At 28.6% G+C, this 21,881-nt stretch overlaps 3 protein-coding genes across 8 annotated transcripts in view; 2 read left to right on the plus strand and 1 right to left on the minus strand.

The window, feature by feature from the left end:
- Positions 1 to 7: 7 nt before the first annotated feature.
- On the plus strand, positions 8 to 5,075 carry LOC105143474 (uncharacterized). Of its 6 annotated transcripts, none has more exons than XM_087403343.1 (7): positions 33 to 100; positions 630 to 854; positions 1,005 to 1,301; positions 1,403 to 1,533; positions 1,606 to 1,855; positions 1,913 to 2,028; positions 2,132 to 5,075. In XM_087403343.1, the coding sequence occupies exons 5-7, from the start codon at positions 1,710 to 1,712 to the stop codon at positions 4,768 to 4,770; spliced, it is 2,901 nt and encodes a 966-aa protein (XP_087259469.1). In that variant the 5' UTR covers positions 33 to 100; positions 630 to 854; positions 1,005 to 1,301; positions 1,403 to 1,533; positions 1,606 to 1,709; the 3' UTR covers positions 4,771 to 5,075. The 6 variants fall into 6 exon arrangements, with proteins under 6 accessions (XP_011050135.1, XP_087259471.1, XP_087259470.1 ...); XM_087403347.1 differs by having other exon boundaries at positions 630 to 724; XM_087403346.1 differs by having other exon boundaries at positions 630 to 718.
- A 435-nt stretch (positions 5,076 to 5,510) lies between these two features.
- Positions 5,511 to 15,699, plus strand: LOC105143633 (uncharacterized). Its single transcript, XM_087403341.1, has 14 exons — positions 5,511 to 5,787; positions 7,020 to 7,090; positions 7,200 to 7,338; positions 8,729 to 8,906; positions 9,054 to 9,179; positions 9,258 to 9,533; positions 9,759 to 12,986; positions 13,253 to 13,379; positions 13,636 to 13,840; positions 13,937 to 14,117; positions 14,279 to 14,449; positions 14,540 to 14,692; positions 14,776 to 14,868; positions 14,981 to 15,699. Exons 1-14 carry the CDS (start codon positions 5,743 to 5,745, stop codon positions 15,199 to 15,201), a joined length of 5,214 nt encoding a protein of 1,737 aa, XP_087259467.1. The 5' UTR covers positions 5,511 to 5,742; the 3' UTR covers positions 15,202 to 15,699.
- A 691-nt stretch (positions 15,700 to 16,390) lies between these two features.
- The window catches only part of LOC105143476 (uncharacterized), a 43,133-nt gene continuing 37,642 nt past the window's right edge, over positions 16,391 to 21,881 (minus strand). The window contains exons 5-7 of the mRNA XM_011051835.2: positions 21,544 to 21,676; positions 21,265 to 21,376; positions 16,391 to 21,122 (exon numbers count right to left, since the gene is read on the minus strand). Coding sequence (XP_011050137.1) covers positions 21,024 to 21,122; positions 21,265 to 21,376; positions 21,544 to 21,676 — 344 coding nt within the window. The 3' untranslated portion in view covers positions 16,391 to 21,023. The remainder of the gene's footprint in view (positions 21,123 to 21,264; positions 21,377 to 21,543; positions 21,677 to 21,881) is intronic.

The following is a 21,881-nucleotide window of genomic DNA, read 5'->3' on the forward strand; positions in this document are numbered from 1 at the left end:
AATTGTGGCGAATTTTTTTCGATGCCCATTTCAGTGTATATATTTATGTCAAGCGTTCCCTTGTCGTTCGACTGTAACAGGGAATATTCGGTTGTAATTGGTTGGTTCTTATATTCTGATTCGATTTAAACCCTCGGTGGAAACTAGGCCAGTGTCAGCCTAGGCCTGTTTTAAGTACAATTTTAAGATGTTATAAGTCAATCTGAAAAAAAAAGTTTATTAATTGACCAATCAAAAAATGCTTTGAAGTATTTATAGTATTAAGTAGTTAAATATATTATAATATCCAATTTGGAACGTTTAACACTCTTCTATTATCGACTATGGATATCAATTTCTCAATTGTCAATAAGCTTTTGCACTAATTTATCTTTTCCTTCTTCTTTCTTTCTTTTTTCCTTCTAAAGAGAAAAGGAGAAAAAATAAATTTGTGGAACAAAAATTCGACCAAAAAGAACAGGCCTAATCTCCTATGGAAAAATATTAATAGAAAAAAAAAAATTGTATATACACTATTTGTTCCAATAGCTTTTTCACGTGTTTAATAATATTTTTTTACAACAAATATTTGAATAATTAGCTTTCAACGTGTTGAAATGCATGCAATCTATGTTCTATGAACCGTATAGTGTGGGACAGTGACTGTCATCAGCGCCACGCGGACATTAGGTGATCTGATATCCGAGAATACCACTGTAGGAAGATGGTCGAGAATTACGTTTGTGTTTGTTCAATTACTATTCTCTTTCTCTCTCTCTAATCGAGATTTTTTTATATTTTACGTAAGAATGCGAATTCAACATTTTAAATACTATGACATTTGATCACTTAGTATATAATTGAAAAAATAAACAGTGAGTATATATTGAGTCACATAAATATGTTTCAAAAAGTTATAAAAATCCAAGGAATAAGTAAAATTTATTTTCTAACGGAGTTGTATTTTTATTACTTGTATATTATTAAAAACGAACTTAATGCTCATTATGGTGTTTTGTACATAGAATCGTCATTGATGTCGTCGAGTTTTCTAACACAATCGCTTACCACTGAAGTATTCTTCAGAAATGCCAACGGAATACAGTTAACATTGGAAGAAAAAACAAGCTCAAATCTGTCTAATGTCATCATCATAAACTTTGCGTTGCGAAGTGAAAAACATTTTAATGTCAATTTATGTTTAACATTAGTCTGTGCGATTCTTTTTATATGGTTTGTGTCAGGAGCTTCAGTTCTTCTCATCGTATCAGGATGTCTTTTGATACTACAATGTAAATCATTCGTCACTTCTATCAAACAGGGTAAATTTGAATTTTTAATGTAAAGTCAAATTTCTAACAGAAATCATTTTATAATAAGATAAAAAGATTGTATTTTTTAATACATATATTATGTTTTATAGATACATTGTTGGTTGTTAAATCAGTAGGTGTACATATCGAAAATAAAAGAGGATTTGGTATATTTACATCAATAGAATTCTTACCATGGGATACAATAGAAGATATATTTATCAATGAAGTCATAAAAGGAGTAAGTTTATATATGCATGTCTGTATTTATATTATGAAAAATAAACTAATTCAAACTTCTAAATGATTTTAGCAAAGGGTACTTTATTGTCTTACATTTATTGTAAAAGAATCAGTTGGTAGACAGGATTCGAGAAGATTAGTTCCAGTATTTCAAGATCTATTACCCGAAAGAAAATGCCTGGAATACATATACGAACCCTTAGCCAATTTGATTGGCTCGACCAAGAAAAAGAGTCTTTGTTAACTGTTCCTGGTGCTTATTGGCTATGTCATAAAAAGAATATATACAAGTTCATCTTTAGATATCATCGTACAATGAAGTAAGATATTAGTATTATCTTGTTAATTAAAAAAAATTTATTTACATGTATTTTTAGAAATACTATACAATTTTCATATGGACGAGAATTATTAAAAATTATACGAAAAATTATAAAATGTCATCCAACGCAAGGTCAACAATTTGGCACGCAACACCTTCTTGTTACTTACAGTATCCTTTTCTTATTAATATTCGATTAATATTCTTTTCTTGAATAAGTCAGTCTTATTTTAATGTGTAAATTCCTTTACTCTAATACAATTAAAAAATACAGATTGTACATCTTGGACTCGACAAGACAAAATGTTTGCAATAATGAAATTTCAGCAACGAACTAATGCTGCAGCATTTTCACACGCGTTTGTATTGACTATAAGGACTTTCCCTTCGTTGGAACACTCGTTATTCGATTTAAAATATCCCATTGTCAAAGAAGCTGACGCAGGTACTACATTTAAAGATTTGAATATTTCCTTGGACACCGAAGAGAAAATTATTAGCAACGTGATATCTACCATTGATAAGGAATCTCCAAGGAAGGATACAACATGTCATACTAAAGAAATACATGCAAAATATGCCATTGAGGACATGATGTTAAGTAAAGCATTGGAAACAAAAATCAATTCTTTTCAAGATGATACAATGGAGTCTGCGTCTTTGCGCGAGAATCTAGATAAAAGAATTGAAAATGCCACAATTACAGCTCAAATGCATTTTGTTGATAAACATAATAAAGAATTTCATAATGACGTACAAGAAAATAAATATATAAACTGTAATACTGAAGGATATGAAAAAAACATAGAACAATATTCTATTGATTGTGTTCAAAAACAATCTTTAAGGACAAATGAAATTGAAAAGACACAGAAAATGAATGAAGAAATAGAAACAGAATCGGCATTAATACAGAAGCAAAATCAACAAACACGAGATATCCAGAAATACCAAATATCTTCTTCATTAAAATCTCCTCTTATAGGAATGATAACAGGTAACAACAATGAATCCTCATTAAATAAATTCAATTTTGATGAAAAACCGATACAGAAAGATGATATTTGCATCATTAATAATAAAGACAATTTAAATAATAATAAAAAGACGATCAGTGAAAATATAAATTCTAATAATGTATCACATCAAAATTTCATTGAGAAACAGATAAAGAATTCGAAATTCAACTTAATTATTGATCAACCGATGCAAAAGAATCTGCAGACCGAGATAAAGAATATAGATAAAGATTGTGTTCCAAAAATGATTGAAGAAAATGATAAGTCTATATACATTAACCAAGAGGATCATAATGAGACAAACTTAGAATTCCAAGAAAATAATAGACAATGTACTAAAACTTCAATGGAAATTGACAATAAACAGTCGGAAACTCATATACACAGTAAGTCATACAAAACTCGTAAACAAAAAAGTAGGGAATCCGAGAAAAAAACCATATCTGACAAAGTTTTGCGCTCCTCTAATATTACCGATTTAGTAATGGAAGGTTTAATGTTTACTATACGACAAGATCAGGATAGTGTAGCCGTCATTGAACAAAAGACTAAATTAGAAATAGACGAGGTCTTAGAAAATTCGGAAAAGGTAGAAACGAAAGCTGGAGAAAAATGTTTATTAAATTCAAGCTTACTAAGGTTGGAGAACTTGGTGACTATGATTGACTCTCCGCGCATTAAAGACGAAGAGCATAAAAATCACCACGCAATTGGCAATAGTGCAAATCTATCGCCTTTCAATGTTTTTCCTAATGATGTATATAATAATGTAAATATTAATGAGGTAGCTACAGAAATGAATGAATCAAATGTTTCTAATTATGATAGACATAATAAGACGAAACATTTAAATCTATACCAATCATGGCAACATCAACGCGTTTCCTCTAAGATTAGTAATAGTTGTTCAGCAAGCGTAATCTCGATAGAAAATCGGGAACGATTAATGGAATGGCAAGGTAGTGATGATGAGCAAAATAAAAATTATAAAAATAATACTGAAATTAAAAAACAAGAATATTATTCCTGGGATAATATTCCTGAGATTTCGCTGTCTAAGAAAATAAATGCAGGATTGCAAAATACAGCATCATTAATTAATAGAAATATCGAAGAGATAGACAAATATGATAAATCGATGGAAGAACAATATAGTTCTTCATTATCAAATTATTCGTTAAATTCAAGTAAGATGTCCACAATTTCTGAGGACTCTAATTCGATTGAATTATCTCGCCGAGAGGCAAATGCTCCGAGAATAGTTTCGAACGAATCTATTACTATTGAACAAATGTCACCAGCCTTGCAGAACGTTTTGCGACATAGATGCAGAGCACACAGGTTTTCTTCAACGACCAGCAGTGAAATGTTTCAACAGAATGAACAGAAAATGCAATCTATGGCATTGACAGAGGACATAATTTCTGAAATGGACATCTTGGAAGATAAATGTACAGATTCCAACATAGTAAATATTACAATTAATTCGGAAAAAATTAATAATAATGGGAAATCTTGTGCAATGATCAATAAGAACGCTTCGGAGATGAATAGAAACACACATGTGAAGAATTCGAAAGGAAAGAACGGGACTCATCGTACTTTACGAAGTTCATCGTCAAAGCATGCTTCGCCAAGAAAATTACAGGATATTACAGAAGAGTTTTATTACGACTTGATGCATGTACACAACAAAGACAATGCTATTCGAAAGAGATGTCTCAGGCAAAAACAAAAATCTTTGAACAATCTCGATGGCATTAAAAGCGGCAAAATACGTATACAAATGTTGAAATTCATTCAGGACATCACGGAGGGTGCTAGAGTGGTGGTGAAACGACTAAATATAGACAATAAATCTAATTTATTAGAGAAAAATTCTAATTTAATTTAATAATGTACTCTCATTAAAAATTTATTGCAAAGTTATAAGAAAATAATTTTGTTATATTTATATTCATATATTCTTTATTGTATATTATATAAATACATTGTTCTTTGTAGCTGTACTAAATTATACATTGCTAAAGCTCTTTTTACTATCGCCAAATTTTAAATTTTATATTTTAGTTAAATTATAATATATATTAATATTTATTTCATTTTAAGTACAAGTTAGGTGACAATAGTTCAGTTACAAAGAACAGACAAATCATTCGTAAAACAATGAATTATGAATAAGATGATTGTGACTTCAGATTTTCAGCGTCTTACTCTTATCCTGATTCTAATAGATTAGTTAAATATACTGTTACATTAATATAAATAGTACATTTTTATTAAAGACTTGTATTTTAATTTTTTTCAAAAAGTTTATGTTTAAAGAAAGATATTTTCTTCCGAATTTTTATTTATTTTTATATTTTTTTATTAAAAGGAAAAAAATATTACATTTTCTTGTAAATGTTGGATTAAAAAGGATATACACACACACACACACACATACACACATATGTTATTGGATATATTTACTAGATTTATTAAAATACATTTTATAAGTCATAGAATAAACAAAATTTTATCATTAATGTTAAAGAAACTAAAGATATTAAAAGTGAGTAATTTATTCGATACGAGAAACATAATTAGGAAATTTAAATATCAGAATTGGATGCAACATCGAACATAAAAATGATCGATGTAGGCATAATCGAATTTTGGACAGAGCACTGTCCCTTCAACTTATTGCACCAGGTGCACCAGTTTAGGTAGTGCAGGAATAAAGAACAGACTTATTAGTTTTCGTGAATACACCGTTCGAAAATTGACAGCGGGAAAAGTATCAGTACATACTTGTTGGAGCAAAACGTGCAGAAACTGATTAATTTTTCTTAAATCAGTATTACCCGTTATTATTTAATATAATATGGATAATGATAGTATGAATTTTCATAATATCATAGATAGTACCGTAAGTATTAAACAGAATGCATTTTTAAGCAATTTAATTGTGCGAGGACATGTTTGGAAATGTGAGGTTAGGTTAAATTATAGCATTAAATTAATTCTGCATACATAAAAAATACTTCTTAACATTTAAAGAAGATTCTTCTTGACTTGAATTGTATCAAAAATGTATGAAAATTCGTTAAGGCAATGTATACATGCTCTTGAAATTTTTAGACCGCCGGAAAACTTTCGCGATCATGCTAACATGCCGGTACCGAGATCGTTTCGTCTTCCTGTGGATTTGCTTTTTATAATTGAATATTAATTGTGTATTTTTCATCTTTTCTCTGTTTCTCTTTAACGTCTGTTTTTATAGCTAATATTTTCTGTTAAAGCGAAATAAATATTTATACGAAATTTGATGAAAACAAAGAGGAAAGTTCTAATGCAATTCGGTGTAGAAATAAAAGACAAATCTTTAATCTTATTGTATTTAGAGTGTAAGTGTTTTAGCAGAAATAATTGACTGCTGAAAAAAATCAAGTTATATGATTATTGGATGTGTTTTTATGTCTTTTGTTTTATACAAAATACAATTATATTTTTTAAAATAATCTAAAACACATTCATATATACTGTAAGGTTTAATCTTAGAAAGATAAGCATGCTTATATTTGATGAAATTTAAATTGAAATTTAAATTGAAATTGAAATTACATTTCTTAAATAATTTTTATAATATATTTTATATTTTACACATTATAGTATTTATTTTTACACGTTTTAGTATTTGTTTTGGTAAGATATAAGTTTCTTAAATAGCGGACACTAATCATATAGCACTATTCCTGATTAAAAATCGTTAAAAATTGAATCGAAAAGTCTTTTACCATTTTGCAATTTTCGCAATGATTGACGAAATATTAATTTATAAATAGTTAATTTTTAGTTAAGAATAACGCTATTTGTTCTAAGGCGTAGTGCACCAATGTTGCTTTGACTTTAAGCGAGGCTTAAAACTCCCTTTCTTTCGGCTTTAAAGAGAGAAAATGAGTTTTGAATCTCTTGAAGTCAAATTAACGTTGGTGCAAATTAGGTTTCAATATAAAAAAATTAATATTGTTTTAGTATTTCCAAGGCTATGAATAACTAAAGGTTAAAGAATATTTAGTGGTGCATATATTTAATATTTTTTTTCTGCTTTTGTCAATATTTTTCAATCATTTGAGATATGGTTTAACAAAAAATTTTCAGGAACATGATTATAAAATAAAGAAAGCGAAAGAATCAATGTTGTTATTGAAACAGAAAATGTGCAAAACAGAGTAAGTGTTTCTTAAGTGTTTCTATTTTTTTTATTAGATTAATTTTTTATTAAATTAATTTTGATGTACTATCAATATGGAAAGATTAATAGAATTTTTACTGTTTCAGTATTTTAATTAAGCAATATACTCAAAATATGAAAGAAGTTGAAAATTTAAAATCAAGTTTGGAAGTCGCAAAGAAAGAGGCCAAACACATAATATCGGATTATTCGTCTGCCAAGGATGAAATAATGGAGTTAAAATGTGTAAATATTGAGTCATTTAAAAAGTATCCGCGGTTTTTTCATTCAAAAATTGAACAAAACATCGCGGATACTTTTTAAATGACCTAATAAATAATTCTATTATAGATTATTTATTATTTATATAAAATTTATTATTAGCATAATCTTAAAATATTTATAAAATAATTTAGCTTTCCGTAAATGTAAAAGAAATTTAATTTTTCAAGCTGATATTTAGAAATACGAAAAATTATGAAACAATTGATACATAAATATTGTTCATATGTGATAAGTATTTAAGAATTTGTTTATTTAAAATTTTAATTTTGATATGAAATCATGTATTCACTGATGATTATTCAATTTAACTCTCGGAAAATCTTATGATAATGTATTAATTAAATCACATTAATAAAATTCACTATGCTTTCATAGAGCAACAAGCACATATAGAGTTATATTAAAAAAAAAAAAAAAAAGAAAAAACAAGATTGTAGATAAACATACTTGGTTCTATCAAATATATTTTATCAGATAAAATCATAATAACTTCCCAGATAGCCAAATCTGCCAATAGCATGTATTGCAAACTTCTGTATTTTATATTAGTAGAACTGTAATAACCGCCGATGTAGATCTCAGTTTACTGTTTTTTAATATTGATAGAAATGTATCGGAAAATGAGCAAGCATTACGACATTGTAATGGCAAGATGTGCTCCATTCTTGCTATATTTCTGTTGTTATATTCTGGCTAGCAAGTTATAAGGGCAAGCTGAAAGAGAAGAGAACACAGTGGATCACAGCAATCTGTTCTAAAATTAGAATCGAATTGCTAATAATTGTTGGCATATTACTAATATTTTGCTATCTGGGTTATTAAGAGATAATATTTACAAAATTATGTTTAGGATATATGGAGATAATGCAACTTTTTGTGAATATTTACTTTGTAAATGTGTGCGTGAATAAGCAAGTTTCGATCATAATTAACGAATTTCGAAAAGTTAATTCATTTATTTTTGCATATTAACTGACACGCTTTTTTATTTTTCTGAAAAATCATATTTTGTATCATCGATACGTGTTGGCAGATTTTAATGCAATACAAAATTTATAATGCATAGATGTGTGTATTTTTGTAGTATGTAATTATTTATAGTATTAGATTTTATTTTCTTTAAATTCTTTTTAAGAAAATATTGGCTATAATATTACATTAGAGGTTGAAAATGTGAATATTATATCTCGATATAATTATACGATTTTATTTTATACATTTATGCTAGTTTGTTCATCTTGGTTGTTCATATTGATGTAAATATTCTTGATTAGATTTTTTTGTAAGTGAGTCGTTCTTTATTTTAATTATTATCACATTTTATACGTTAACAATATTTTTTAAATTTCAGAAAATTGCAAAATATGAGCAAAGTAATGAAAAATTAATGAACAAGATAAATGACTATAACATAAATATAGCTGCAGATAAACAGAGTATACAGCAATTAACATGTAAAATAAAAGAACTGGAAGAAGAACAGTCGGCTAAAATTATGGAACATAATTTGGACAAGTCATCCTTTGAAGGTAGCGATAAATTATTCTCTTTTATATTGTATTATTTCTGTTATTTTTATTAATTGTGTTATTTCTTACGTATATATTATTCGATATATATACAAATTAAATTTGTTTATTATTTATGTCTAAATAAGATTTATTCTTTGTTTACAGATAAAATTAAAGAATTGGAACATGAATTGAAAACGTTAAAAAAGGACGATATATCAACTGTGACAAAAAAAGGTGGTAAAAAAAAGGAGAAAAAGATTTCTACAGATGTTGATACGATTAAGCCAAGTAAGTACAAAAGAAAATACAAAACTTAAAACAAATATTTTTTTATTATTACACACTTATTATATGAATCATTTATAGGTATAAAATCTACTTCAGATATTGGTATTAATGTATCACTGTGTAATGAATCAAGCGTAAAATGCGAAGTACGAGACCAAAATATTATGACCGACGAATTTTATCACACAAAAAATGATCCATATCCATTGTTTTGTGAAAAATGTGAAGCTCATTTGTCCCCAGAGTTGACTCCTGAAAAAATATTCAAAACCATGGTCGCATGTCCAAAATTAATTGAAAAAGATTTGCCTCCTTCACCGAAAAAGATTTATTCGCCGCCATGTTCATTACCTAGTAAGTAACAGTAACTAATGTAATGTCATATGTGTCAATCATATACATTCTTTTATTGTATACAGGGTGTCCAGAAAAAAGCTATATCGATATAACTTTTTTTCCTTCTTTTTGAGTCCCAAATCACTTCCCGAAGTATTGCGGGCGATTTTCCGGACACCCTGTATAATATATCTATATTATATTATTATATTTATTATATTTACATCTATTTTTAATTTTTAGATACCTATCCGGATTTTACAAATAGAAATGAAGACTCTCTCTCTAAAATATCACCTATACCTCATCTACATCCTTACAGCCCATGTAGTGATTCAATAGCAGGCAATATAAAATCACAATCGGAAAGGTCATCCACCATGACACAAATTTGCGAAAATGTTGAAATAAGAAATACGGATATTTCACATATACCATTTGTAGCCAATATATCCAGTAACTTCCATGCAATTCCTACCTTGTCTCAAAATAGAAACTGTGCAAGGGAGCATTTCTGCTCTGATGATTTACTAATTAAACATTCTATATCTATTAAAAAAATGAAAAGAAAAATTCGATCATTAAAAACTAAAATGAAAAAGTTTCGAAAATTGAAGAAAAAAATAGACATTAAGTCTCGTTGTCGTTGCATTATGAATCATAAGGATGATGTCTCGCTAAATTCGAATCTAATTTCTTTAATTTGTAAAGGTGTGGCAGAATATTTCAATGAGAAAAAAGAAGTATGTCCTAAAAATGAGCGAGATATCGATTCGGAAAAGTGTACTTGTTGCTCAAAAAGGACAGAGCTAAAAAAGAGACACTCATGTAATGCATATGAAAGCATGTTTTCGAAAATTGAAAATTTTGATGAAAATGAACAAGTACGAGATACATGTTGTAATAAAACTGAGAATGCTATGAATATTACTGATGTTTTACAATTTAATCATACATCTAAGAATGTATTGTCGAGTGTACATAAGAATTCATACTCCAATATAAATATATCCAGCACATCTCTTAATGACATTGAAATCGATAAAGAATTACTTCATAAGCAAAGTACATTGCATTCAGTAGAAGTAGTACCTGTTGAAAATAGTTTTACGATGTCACGTTTAAGCGTTGACAAATTATATGTAAGCAATGATATCTTAAATAAAGATAATGTAGACGCTAACGATGTAGATAATCAAACTGAAACTGGAACAATGTTCTTATCTAACAATAAAAAATCTTTGGATCATGTTAATGGCAAAACTGTCATTAATACAGAGGAAAATAAAATAAAAAGAAAAGATGAAATTATACATAAAGATAAGTTTAGCGAAATATGTGTAAATGATAATATTTCAAGTAAAGATAGTATAGAAGATATCGATATGGATAACCAGAAAATTGGAATGATATCTTTATTTAAAGATGAAAATTTTTCTGATTATACTAATGATAAAATTGTCGACATTAATGTAGAAGAAAATAAAATAGAAAAAAAGAGTCAAAGTGTACATAAAGATCAAGTTGGCGAAATATACACAAGAGATGATTTCTTAAGTAATCATACTATTAAAGCTATTGATACGGATAATCAGATAGAAGCTAGAACAATATTCTTATCTAATGATACAAATTCCACTTATCATGGTTATAGTAAAATTATTGACGTGAATGCAGAAGAAAATAAAATAAAAACAAAGAACCAAAATATAAATGAAGATAAGCTTGATGAAATACATGCAAGCGATAATCTTTTAAACAAAAGTAATGTAAAAACTACTAGTACGGATAACCAGACAGAAACTAGAATAATATTATTACCTAACAATGAAAATTCTACCATTGATGACAAAATTGTTGATATTAATGCAGACAAAATTGAAATAAAAAGAAAGTGCCAAAATATATACAAAGATGAGCTTGATAAAATAAACATAAGCGATAATATCTTAAGCCAAGATAATATAGAAACTGTTGATATGGATAGCCAGACAAAAACTAAAATGGCATCCTTATCTAACAATGAAAATTCCATTGATCTTGCTCATAGTAAAAGAGTTGTTATTAACGTAGAAAAACGTAATGTAATAGGCCAAAAAAGAAAAGGCCAAAATATACAGAAAGCTAAAATTGGTGATCGCTTATTAAAGAATTTACGAAATTTAAAGAGAAAAAAGCAACCAATTTCGTGCATAAATAAGCAAGAGAATATTAAATCATATTCAGATCATAATTTTGAAAATCTTGAATTAGCAAAAAAACCGCGAATTGAAAACGAAAAAGAGATTAATGACAGTTCATTAAATCATATTAAAAATATGAAAAAAAATTTAGATATACAAGTAGAGTCTACAAATAAACAAACAGACGATAAATTATGCTCTAACCATTATGAACCGAAAAAAGTACGAATCGCACATACTCCAAAAATGCCAGATCATCAATTGAGCATTAATAGAAATAATTCTACACATTGTACGATAAGAAATATAGCTACTTTAGCTACTTTAGCAATTCGACAAAAAAATAATGTAAATCAACAATTAAATACTGACAAAGATAATTCATTCATTGAAAGCAAGAAGAATCCTATAATGAATAAGAAATGTGAGGAAAACGTTATCAAATCGATTGAAACAAATAGTATTGACGAAAGACCTGTAAACGAAAAAGATTTAGATTTGATAAATGCTGAAAATTCTGTTCAAAATAATGATATCACTTCAACTGCTATTAATATTCAACATGTTTCTGAGCTTGCGAAATGTGATGACATGATTGAAGATACAATCAACAAAAATATTTCAATAGATAGAGTAGTAGCAGAGACTTTGAACGATAGTGACCAGTCGAATGTAGTACATAACAATATTGTAAATAGTACAACGAATAATTTAAAACTTAAAAAATCAATTTCATTGAGAACACGTGTTATTACCCGCTCTATATATAAAGACTTAAAGCATGACAAAGTTAGTGAAACATTAAATACAATTAAAACTAGAAAAGAGATGTCGCCAACCGCTGAATTGGGATATGTTTCTGAGACATTTGGAAATAAGAGTCACAACGATTACATTTCAAATGATGAATCATCGGTTCTATCTGATCGATCAAACGTGGAAACAACGCGAAGTGAAGATTACAATAATAGCGGAATATCTGATGGAACTATTGCAGTTCCACGTTCATCATCACCGAGAGACGTCAATGAAATGGAAAATGCAAGAAACATACAAGAAGAAACTTGTATTAGTAATAGAGCAATTAAGATGCAGACTACCGGAACTCAATATAAAAATCTAGTCATGAGTCAACGAAATAAAAAAATGGAACTTATCTTTGTCCCTCATAATTTTGAGGAATCTCAGGCGCCAATGTCACGATTATATAAATATATTAACAAAAAGAAATGTACCAAAAAACATAAATTATCATGTAAAGAAATAAAATACGCTTGTAAAATAACAGGTATATTTAACAAAAATATGATTTCAAGATATAACTTTCGAGATGAATAAAAAAACAATTATATTTAGATTTAATAATCTATATTCCAGGTTCAGTAATTGATATAAATATGAATATATATAAAATTTTATAAAAAGATCAAAATATATTTTTTCTTAAAGAAGTTTAAAAATTCTTAGTTTTAAATGTTTTTTCTTAAAATATACTGTCCTTTTAATTATTAAACAAAATTATTAATTTAATTCTATATATCACATATGTTTTAGATAAATTTGTAAAGAAGCAATTACGACGACTTATGAACAGTGATTGGAAAGATTCTATATATGATTCTATACATAACGATATAAAAGTAAAATTGGAAAATACTTGCGGACCTCGAATTATAGCCAAGTTAGTATGCCATTTTGTGACTTTTAAATATGTAAAAATGTCAGAATAAGTTACATATATTAAATTATTTCATTATATTAATGGAGCAATATGTAGCAAACAGTTATTCCCTAATAATTCAACATTTATTTTGTTTAACTTTAACAGAAACATTAAAGCATTGATTAAAATGAAGCAATGTATATTATAAAGTTAGAAATTTACATATTAAATGAATAAAAAGAGGGAAATAATATTTCTTTTGCGTCCATTTTAGATGCATAGTAGAGTTTATAATAGACGAAGTCAATCATACAGAAGCTTTGGATAAATCATTTACTCCTCCAGCACCATTGATGACGAAATTTGAACAGAAGATCATAACGTTATTATTCGATTTGGAAGCATCGAAACCAATGGTGATTTATTTCGTACAAGCCGCCATCGAATTTCATATGTTTAGACTTGATAGTGATGTGAAGGTATATTTATTTGTCTATAAATATAATAATTTAAATCACGTTGTTATGATAACAACACTTTTCAATTTTAAATTACTAACACTTTTATGTATGTAGGACCCGATTGATTCGCTCACACGAATATATGTCGTTCTGTCACGTATTCAGAAGGATAGAGAAAAAATACGCATGATGTGTTGCAGTGCTCTCTATTGCATGAATCTTAAATCAATAGCTGTTTTAAATACAATATTAACGTGCTGGTCTGAAGTTCTTCCGAATGCCGAGACGAATAAAGGTATCGTATATATTACAAGAGAATCTAGTTTGTCAAGAAAAACAACGATAAATTCGATACATCACTGACACAGTGATGAATGACTTCATTTTTAATCATTGAAATCGTGCACAAAATTGCATCGTTTATGTTCATAAATGTATATTGTTTAATTCTTCCAGAAATATTATCAAAATGCATAGCCTTTCTTATCAACTCATTATACATTAGTACCGATAAGGATCGAATATTAAAGAAATTAAAGCATTTAAAATCATTGGTATCGAGGTGTCATAACTATACTAGCGAAACAGTAAATGATATTGTTAAGGAACTTATGACTGCTCTTAAAGGTAAACATATTTTCCGCATCACGTTTTTTTTTCTATTATATTAATTAACTGCAAATTATATTGATTAATTGTAAATTATATTTTGTTTAGCTAAACGGATCGAGGGTTTGGATACTGCCATTATACTTGTTGCAAAGCGAGAAAAGGCACAATGGACATATAAAAATATTATTGAATCTGTTCTATTACCAATTATTATAAGCAATCAACATCCCTGCATATATAGTGCATTTTCTTTACTCGGTAAGTTAATTTTTTTAATTTATTGTATTATATTTTTGATGAAGGAATACTAATGTATCCGATATTATATTACGTATTTACAGGAAGGCTTTTGCGCGCATTCCCATTACAAGATAAAGATCAAATTGTGCACGACATCTCTGAACAGCTCTGTGCCCTCATCCAATCTGGCCAAGGTAGTACATTCATTTTGTGTATACGAAAAACTAATTTTCAACATATATTTACCAATAACACATATTTTTATATACACACTATACATATATAATCTGATTAATTTTTAAATAGGTTCACATGATCAACAAGAAGGCATAATATCTGCGTTGCTCAGCCTTTCCAGACAAAAATTCGACGTTATATCGTGGCCTGTAATAAAATGGACGCCGAGTAAATCTTTAAGACCGATTGTCGACACACAATTGCAGACGTTCTTACATACACGTACTTCAAAATTTTGGAAAGAATATTTACGAAAAAAAAATATTAAACTTATCCAAAATAAAACGTGAAATGTTAATAAAATTAAGTAAGTGTAATTTGTCGTTCAATCTTTGTGTAATGATCAACTCAGTAATCAACAATTCAATACTAACAACTCGCATAATTTTTAATTAAGAATTACAATAAGAAATATATTGATTACGGACATAACGTTTAATGTTTAAAATTTGAAATACATCCAATTATTGTTTGATTTTAGCGAAATTATAATACTTATAGTTTACATTTGATGATTGTTGTCACTTTGCTTGCCATGTTTATCCAATTTAATTATTTAATTTTTCTATTAATTCGCACATATTAGAGTATATATTTATTTTTTAAATATGAATTAATTTTCGCTCTTAAATTCTGTACAGTTCTGCTTGTTATTAAAAAATTGTTTTTTAGTTCTAGTATTTATAGAAGAAAATTACATTTTATTATAAAATATTAAAATGTTTTCTTTTCATTTAGAACAAATTGATATTTTCTCTTGTAAAAATATATAAATATTATAAAATTAACGCCTTTTATACCGTTTATTACTTTTCACGTAATTCCTCTGTTAAATATCTTAAAAATAATTACTCTGATTTTCATTTAAAGATTCGAAAGGTTAAAAATAATAATCCATATATTGTGGCCGACCTAAATAATAATTTAAAGAGATAAATAAAAACATAATTAAAATCAATAAGATCTAATGATAAAAAGAATTGTAAACAACTATTTTGTAGGTACCAACATCTACTGTTGGATTTGACCAAAATTTAATACATTTTATATTAATATAAAATTTTATATTAATATAATACTTAAATACAATGTTATTCAGTGAAATAAAATGAGATATTTATATGATTATAACACTTCGATCTATTTCATGAGCAACACATTGAATTAAATTGCATTTCTGAAATAGCATTGTAGAACAAACATTAACAGTAAATCGTTTCAATTGATATTATTTTACTTTGTAATATTATTCGAAATATATATCACAAGAATGTCGCTGGATGTATATATATAGAATATCAATAAAAAAATAAAATATAATAAAATGAATAAATCGCGTCAAACATCGATCACGCGGCTTAAAAATTTCCAAAGAGAGATTTTATAGTTTTTATTTTAATATAATAATGATAAAAGTAATTATAGTAGCAATAATAATATATAATAATAATAATAATAATAATAATAATAGATAATAGATAATATTTAACATATCGTAAGTTTTCATTCACAGAGCATGCTAAGTTAATACATGTACAAGGTTTCTTTACAAAAATAATAACAATGTTTTGATGCAACATTGCCGGTCGATAATATCTCTCTTTTTACTTTTGTTAAAACGTCGTTTAGCAATTTTCAGATCAATTCTTAGCAGTTTCCAAATTAACTGAATCTTTGGTATGTTGATGTCGGATAGCATATTATAGAAGTTTGGTATCGGATGAGAGTATCCATTATTATCCACCGTCATAAAATACCCGCAAGAATGAGCATAAGGATCGTCATTTCTAAGAACCAGCCATCGGAGAGTGACGCGGAATAAAGATTTGGAAATTCGCGAATTTTGAATAAGATGGTATCATCTAATAGAATAAAAAATTAATGGCCGTAAGCATCAGTTAATATTATTGCTTTGATATTGACTAATTGTTATAACTAAATTGATCAACGAACGATATCACACAATATTATTGCAAATTGAGAATGTAAAATATTGTTTATTCTTTATTTTGATTTTTAGCAATTTCACAGAGCCAAAATCCTAACTATGCTAGTATATATGAAAATCGGCAAGAAATCAAATTTGAAACAATAGAGAAAATATATGTCACATAATATAATCGTATTTTATGATATATTGAATTGAAAATGGTCAAATTTTTGAAATTAAAAATTCGCACTTACAGAAACCATGAAATATTAATTATTAATTTTGTAAACTAATTTTGATCAGCGTATACATCTTTCGTTTGACTACAAGAAACTGCATGATATCGTTTAATAGTGTTGTTTCATACATCTAAAATTACAATTAACTCAACATGATATAATTTAAATAATGCTATTTACTTCAATTATATAATAAGAGATAATTATCGATGGTGCGCGAAAGAAATCGCATTTATATCATGTTTTTGGATGACATTTTGGTGTCGTTATTTTATATTTGTGTGTATTCGCACGGAATACAATACGCGACGTTATCTGATATAATAAAATGTCATCTGTGTGATACATTAATTGTATAAATTATTACCCTCTCAAAGCTGGTTATCATAGTGTTTCATTTATCATCTCTGACGACAATTTACAAGATACAAATCGTAATAAGGCTCTCGTTTGATTGGCTTGGATTCGGCCGAGTCAGGGAAAAGCGTTAGATTAGTGGAAATACTAGTTAATCATCGAATGACATGAAAAAGAAAGGTCTTAAATTCATCAAGATCTCCACATAGATTATTTTCAATTACAATGTCATACGCTAATATTCCAATAATTTTGTGTGTATAAACATTTGTTTATAGAATATGCAACAATTATATTTGATTTGGAAACAAAAGAAAACATATGTTTAAAATATAGGACAAGTGATAATTTTATTATCTGACACGTAGCAGTGTCTCAGCGCTAAGCCAAGTTTAGCTATACATGTATGTATACAATGGAAGTACCAATTCCAAGTTATTATAGCGAGTACTTTATTAATAAATTCTTTAGAAATAGCATCTTAAAATTAGAAGCAAAGGCCATTGTTTTTCTTTCATGCCATCCGATAGTTCTGTATTAAATACGCATTCTGGATTTGGATGTGACACAGTGCACACAATCACACATTCTATTCTCAGCACTCGTTTCGATACTGTGTATTTCATACATTCCTTTTCACAAACAAGTCCTTATTAAATAATTTTATTGAAATAATAAGAATAATTTCTAATAATAAACAAATAGTCATAATTAATTACATTAGTTAATAATAATAACAATAACAATAATAATAATAGTATACGTATTATTATTATTATTATATATTACGTAATATATATAGTAATAATAAATTAGGAACCACGTACAATATGAAATATGGGAAATTAAATTAGAATACATTTTGTTAATGAGGACTATTTATAAATAATAAAAATACTATCTGTATATTCGCTTTTATAAATGTTTAGGCCACGCTTTCGATTCTTACATTAAGTTTTTTTTCTCTTTCTCTTTAGCTCTATTCTTTTTGTAGTAAGCAGAAATCTTGAGTAGTTTGAATAGAGAAAGCAGTTTGTTGTCATAACTATTAATGTGTCTCAAAGCGACGAGCGACGGGTAAGTGATTAATATGAAAAAGGTGAAACAAAACGATGTTTGGAAGCTTTCCTTTTTTATGTACTCGAGAGTATCTACAAATATACAAATTACTATCGAATCGTCGTTTAATGTCTTCAGTACCTGTTCTGTCACTCCGTTAGGTGTTTTCTTTTAACAAATTATATAATTATAAAAATATGCATTCAGTTTTTTTTAAGCGCAGTGCATCATGGTACGATGAGGTATCAGGCTGATGGAACGTAGTAATACGATGTGGCGAAAACGTTGCTTTTTATAATTAATATAGCTTACGACCCGAGATATATTTAACGTAAAATAATTTACTATTTACAAGAAACTGAGACAAAATGACAAGAAGGCCCAACTTTCTGTACGCGATGAAATATCTCCAAATATACATATCAATTCCACTCTATTGCATTGTTAACATAATATTTTTAATGCTGCATAAATTGTAAATCAGCAATCTGAAAGTTGAAAAAATTTTGAGTAGAGAAATGAGAAAGAAATTATAAATCTGGTAGCAATTGTGCATGTAATCGGAGACTGAGCCTTTTATTTAAATAAATAAATAACGAAACAAGAGAGAATGATGCATGATCAATATAATTTAATATTAAACATAGCAGTTTTCTTGATTTTATGAAACAATTTAACAATGTCGGCATCTTACTTTTTATTTTACGTATGAGATGAATATTAATGAGAAATGATATTCGAAATTAATATTTGAAATTATATATATGTGTATATCATTCAATATCGAGATAAATAGGATATGAAAAGTATTAGCAATTTTTTGAATTTCATATTCAACTCTCATCTATGCAAACAGATGAAGTTATTTAGTCGTTTAGTTTTACGTGAAATTAGCAAATTATGATCTGCGCAAAGTCATTGAATTTATTATTCTACCGTATTGGTTGTTTTATCTTGTAATAATAGCTAACGGCATTTTTAATTCCGTTTTTTTTTTAATTTTTATCGCTTGTAGCTGCAGATATGGAAACGAAAATTAATTCACTATAAGTACGTCATTTTTGTGTGCCTAAGATTTGGTAAACGATATTTCGCGTTATAGGAGCAAAACGTCTTGAGAAAATATTTGTCATATATAACAGTACAACGCCGGATGGCGATCTGACGTCAATAGACTTTCTAACCGATCAGTAATAAATAGCATCTCTATTATTAGCGGCAAAATGTATTTCACATGTGCTTAGGGAACTATTGCTTTCTGGTAAGACATCGGATTTAATCTAGATTTAAATCTTAGATATTTCTACGTAAGACACATATGTTCATTAACCCTTTGATACTAATAGTACGTTCCATCGCGTTCACGAACATTCTTTGGAAGAGCCTAGTGAAAGTATAATGTAAGTTACTAGATCTAATCACAACGTATTAGACCTCTGCGACGAGAATATGAGCTATTGTAGAACGTATTTATGTTTATATATTATCATATGTATCCGGAGATATATCAGATTAAAGTCTTTTACGAATAACAAAGTTAGGATAAAGTACAAGTAGCATACGTACCAAGGATCAAAGGCTTTACCTTGTCTACTATCAGCGCTTTACAGCTATTGATTTCTCAATGTTTTACAAGATTTTGTCACTAGCGTGTATCAGCGTCCTGCGCTCGTAACACGGTTAGCAATTGGACGACGCTCATCGCTAATTTTAATGAGAGAAATACACAGACAATTTTCTTTCTCTCATTCTTATTTGATCTTGCTTGATCAGGTGTACCACAACTATTTGCTTTCTTACAAACGAGAGTAGAAAGGCACTACTTTTACAACTGTGTGTGTGTGTGTGTGTGTGTGTGTGTGTGTGTGTGTGTGTGTGTGTGTGTGTGATGCGTGTATTGTTTTTCTTTCTTTTTTATTGATGAGTGATGACAATAAGACGCGATACTATACAAACGTTTACATAAAAACCAACATTCAATGGTCGCGAATCTGTCACTTTCACAGAAGAATCTACGGAAATGTTTCGTCCTCGAACGTCACGTTATTCATGCGAAGTCCTGTTCCACTTTCAAACTTTTGGACGTAAGATTCTTCGTGAATCGTCCATCGAGATGTTCGTTAGAAGGAATACACAATAATCGACGAGCATTAAACATCCCTTCGATCAAACGGAGGACATGAGTGCGACAATACGGGGAATGTCTTGATATTACGATATAATAATCGAAAAGAACCAATATCGTCGTGCCAATACGTGTCATCAGCTTAGAAATCGTACTTGATTTATGTTCGTTTTTTTCAGCACCGCATTAGGATGGTCAATCACTCGCTGAATCAAATAGTGGGATTATTTCCAATACGTTCGCTAATAAAGGCTACTAAAGGCCGCTGCTGTCTCGAGATATTTCAAACTACCTTCAACTAATCGAGTAGTTTATTCGATGATCTTTTGTATGTCTCGAGTATCGCCGATAACGAATCCTCGCGGCAAAACGTTGTATATGGACGACGCGTCACGTAGTTCGCTATTGGCTCGAGGGCTTATTCTCGCTGATGGATGCCATCCTCATCGATTCCGTTTCTGGACAATTCCAGTTGGGCATTCTCGTTTGTTCTATCGTCGCCTAAGAAAAGATATTTCAAATGATGTATTATTATTGATTGTCGCGAATTTTCGGAATCTGCATTTCGCATCTAACTAGCATTAATATTTAGATAGAGCTGCGTGACACACACGCACGCACACACACACAAGCTTTATCTTACCGAGTTGTTAGAATTCTTGGCCGTGAAGATCATAAGAGAGCGGCTGCGGTTGCTGAACGGCCTCAGCTCCGGATCTCGGCCAGGACCATCCACCGTATCGACGCAGTTATTGCTGCAATGAAAAGAAAAAAATCGAATGTAATATTTACTGTGAGTCTGAATCTGTACCACAATAAGAGTTATGAATTCCTTCGAGAAGTTTACGTTGTGATCGAGTTCTGTTATACTAATCATGTATAATCAATTAAAATAATAAATAATAGATAGACTATTGATTACCTCGATCGTAATTCCTTCTGTTTTCGCTTACAATGGATATAAGCCGCTATACAAATGATAACGACGAGGAATACTGCTATTGTGGCACCACCGGCGATGCTGGCTGTCTCCAACATTACTCGTTGCCGTGAAGCTATAAAAAAAAAAATCATTTTTATTTCTACTTAGTTAAATAATATATTCGGAAGAGAAATAAAATACAATACTTCAATACCTATGCGATTTAATAATTCTATTTACTTTAATTATATTTTGGTAAAAAAGAAAGTTCCAGAGCGTGAAAGATTTTAGTTTTCAAATTACAAATGTTGTTAAATATGATAAAAAATATGATATTT

Source organism: Acromyrmex echinatior, chromosome 2 (genome assembly GCF_024713525.1).
Source record: "Acromyrmex echinatior isolate Ae372 chromosome 2, ASM2471352v2, whole genome shotgun sequence".
Lineage (NCBI taxonomy): Eukaryota > Metazoa > Arthropoda > Insecta > Hymenoptera > Formicidae > Acromyrmex > Acromyrmex echinatior.

What these genes read in the sequence shown, in the direction of transcription:
- LOC105143474 (XM_011051833.2), top strand. Translation starts at nt 1,710, where the DNA reads ATGCCTGGAATACATATACGAACCCTTAGCCAATTTGATTGGCTCGAC. An exon ending in AGATATCATCGTACAATGAA is followed by an intron (nt 1,856 to 1,912) that starts GTAAGATATTAG and finishes ATGTATTTTTAG; the next exon opens with AAATACTATACAATTTTCAT. An exon ending in ACACCTTCTTGTTACTTACA is followed by an intron (nt 2,029 to 2,131) that starts GTATCCTTTTCT and finishes TAAAAAATACAG; the next exon opens with ATTGTACATCTTGGACTCGA.
- LOC105143633 (XM_087403341.1), top strand. Translation starts at nt 5,743, where the DNA reads ATGGATAATGATAGTATGAATTTTCATAATATCATAGATAGTACC. An exon ending in AAATAATGGAGTTAAAATGT is followed by an intron (nt 7,339 to 8,728) that starts GTAAATATTGAG and finishes TTTAAATTTCAG; the next exon opens with AAAATTGCAAAATATGAGCA. An exon ending in ACTTATGACTGCTCTTAAAG is followed by an intron (nt 14,450 to 14,539) that starts GTAAACATATTT and finishes TATTTTGTTTAG; the next exon opens with CTAAACGGATCGAGGGTTTG.